This window comes from Chlorella variabilis (genome assembly GCF_000147415.1).
Source record: "Chlorella variabilis unplaced genomic scaffold CHLNCscaffold_9, whole genome shotgun sequence".
NCBI classification, from domain to species: domain Eukaryota; kingdom Viridiplantae; phylum Chlorophyta; class Trebouxiophyceae; order Chlorellales; family Chlorellaceae; genus Chlorella; species Chlorella variabilis.
In genome coordinates, this window is record NW_005435079.1 from 1,577,802 (window position 1) to 1,580,049 (window position 2,248).

General features: G+C 74.7%; 1 protein-coding gene across 1 annotated transcript in view; it reads right to left on the reverse strand.

Moving 5' to 3' along the window:
* Nucleotides 1-2,025, reverse strand: part of CHLNCDRAFT_145623 (hypothetical protein) — a gene marked incomplete at both ends in the record, with an annotated part of 2,859 nt that extends 834 nt beyond the window's left edge. The window contains 4 exons of the mRNA XM_005848133.1: nucleotides 74-693; nucleotides 890-1,049; nucleotides 1,291-1,368; nucleotides 1,894-2,025. Coding sequence (XP_005848195.1) covers nucleotides 74-693; nucleotides 890-1,049; nucleotides 1,291-1,368; nucleotides 1,894-2,025 — 990 coding nt within the window. The remainder of the gene's footprint in view (nucleotides 1-73; nucleotides 694-889; nucleotides 1,050-1,290; nucleotides 1,369-1,893) is intronic.
* Between the last annotated feature and the right edge of the window lie 223 nt (nucleotides 2,026-2,248).

Genomic DNA, 2,248 nt, shown 5'->3' on the forward strand with positions numbered 1-2,248 from the left:
GCTGCGGCTGCGGCTGGGCGTCCTGCCACAGCGGTTGGGGGGCTGTAGGCTCCCACACAGGATGGGACTGCACCTGCGGCACCTCCCAGGCGGGTGGAAAGTGCGGCAGCTCCCACCCCGCCTGCGCCTGCGCCTGCGCCTGCGCCAGCGCCGGCGGCGCCTCCCACGCCGGAGGGAAGCGCGGCTGGTCCCACTGCTGCTGCTGCCAGGCCGGCTGCGCCGGCTGCCACGTCTCGGGCAGCGGCAGCGGCGGCAGCGCCGGCGCCGTCGGCGCCCACTGCGGCGGCGGCGGCGGCGGCGCGGGCGGCGGCGCGGCGGCGGGCGGCCAGGCCGCTGCGGCGGGCTTGGCGGGCTTGGTGGCGGCGGCCGCGGCCCGCGCCTGCTGCCCCACCTCCTGCTCTTCCTCCTGCGCCGCCGCCAGCAGCGCGTCCAGTCCGTCGGCAGTGTTGTTGATGTGCGTGCTGTGCGTGCTCTGCACGCTGGCGCAGCTGCCGTCCTGCTGCCTGCCGCTGCCCGTGCCGCCCGCATCGGCCTGCTCCAGCTTCACGCCAGCCGCCGCCGCCTGCTGCTGCAGCAGCGCCGCCAGCTGAGCCTCGGGGCCCTCGAGGCGAGGCCGCTTGGCGTCTGGCAGCGGCAGGCCGCTGCCGGGGGCGGCCGCCGTGGGCGGGGCTGGCATCACAGCACCGCCGGGGGCTGCAGGGGGCAGGGCAGGGGCAGGCAGGCCGGCAAGCGGTCACGGGCACGGCCCAACAGTGCGCGGCTGCACCTGTGTTAAGGGTGCGTGGAGTTGCAGGCACCGCAGGCCGCACGGCAACACAGCGGCAGTGGCAGCAGCAAGCGGCGGGGGCAGCAGCAGCCGGGGAGCCGCCTCCATCCCTTGGCAGCCTACCTGAGAGGTGGGCGCCGCTGGGCGGCGCCGTGCGGGCGGCGGCCTTGGCCGCCGCCGCCACTGCGCGGCGGTGGCGCCGCCGCTCGGCGTGCCGCGCCAGCTGCTGGCGGCAGGAGCGCATGCTGGGGGCGAAGCGCTCGAGCTCGTGGAAGCGGCCGCACTGCAGGCAGGAGGGGCAGGAGGGAGGCACACAAGAGTGTGGGTGAGGGCAGGGTGAGGGCAGGACGAGGGTGCACGCCGGCGGCTGTCCAAACAGACTGCCCGCTGGGCCCTGGTCCCATGAAGCCGCCGCGCAGCGGCCACAAAGCAGGCGCGGTGCAGGCAGCTGCAGCCAGCGCGCAGGCCGGGGAGCAGCGGTTTCTTTCCAAAGCGGGCTAGCCCTAGCCCTCGTGCAGCTGCACCTGCTGGCAGAAGCGTTGCAGTACGCCGTGCAACACGACTTGGTCGGCTGTGGCGTGCTCTGGGCACACGTGGTAGCGCTGGAGCGGAGGCAGGCAGGGGTGGGGAGGGCGGGAAGTGGGCAGGGGTCAGGGCAGGCGGGAGGGCAGGGGTCAGAGAGTGGGCAGCCGGCAGCCCACCACAGCCCTCCCTACAGCCCCCCGCAGCCTGGCCCAAGTGCTGCCGTGGTGGGCAGGCGGGTCGGCCGGCAGGCGGTGCGGCGGGCAGCTATGTGCGGCACCGCTGGTGCATGGCGGCGCGGGGGCGGCCCCCGATCCAATGGCGGCCGGGGGGTGGTTGGGTGAGGCAGTACTGCCGCCCCATCCCGAGGTCCCCGGCGCAGCGCAGCGCCAGCGTTGGTCCCTGTCACCCTGAGGCTGGCGCCCAGCACCCCATGCACCCAAACCCGCGGCGCGCAGCGAAAGGCGGCCCGCAGCTCCCTGGCGGCAGACGCTGTGGCGGCCAAGTACCGCGCACCGGGTACCAGCGCCACCGGCGCTCCCCTCCCAACCACTGCCCGCCCTCCCACGGGACCAGCCAGCAGCGGGGCCCGCCGCAGCTCCCACCTGGTGGAAGACTCGGGCGTCGCGGAGGCTGCACTGGCACACGGCGCAGGCGGGCCCCTTCCGGGCGGACTGGTAGGGCCTGGGGGCATCCAGCGCCCCCAGTTGAAGGGCAGCAAGGCCCTCCTGCTGCATGGTGGCTGCGCGTGGGTGTGTGCGGTGGCTGAGGTTGGGCGGTAGCCCGCCGAGCTCAGCCGCGGGTTTGAGGTGTGCAGCGACGCAGGGCCCTCACGAAAAGCGGATTGAGCCCGCGAGAGAGCGGGAGATGGAAAAGGGGCAAGAGGCACCCGGACCACAGAAATGGGGGGCTGGAAAGGCGGGAGCAAACCCCTCCTACGCTCAAGCTTGTCAGACGAGA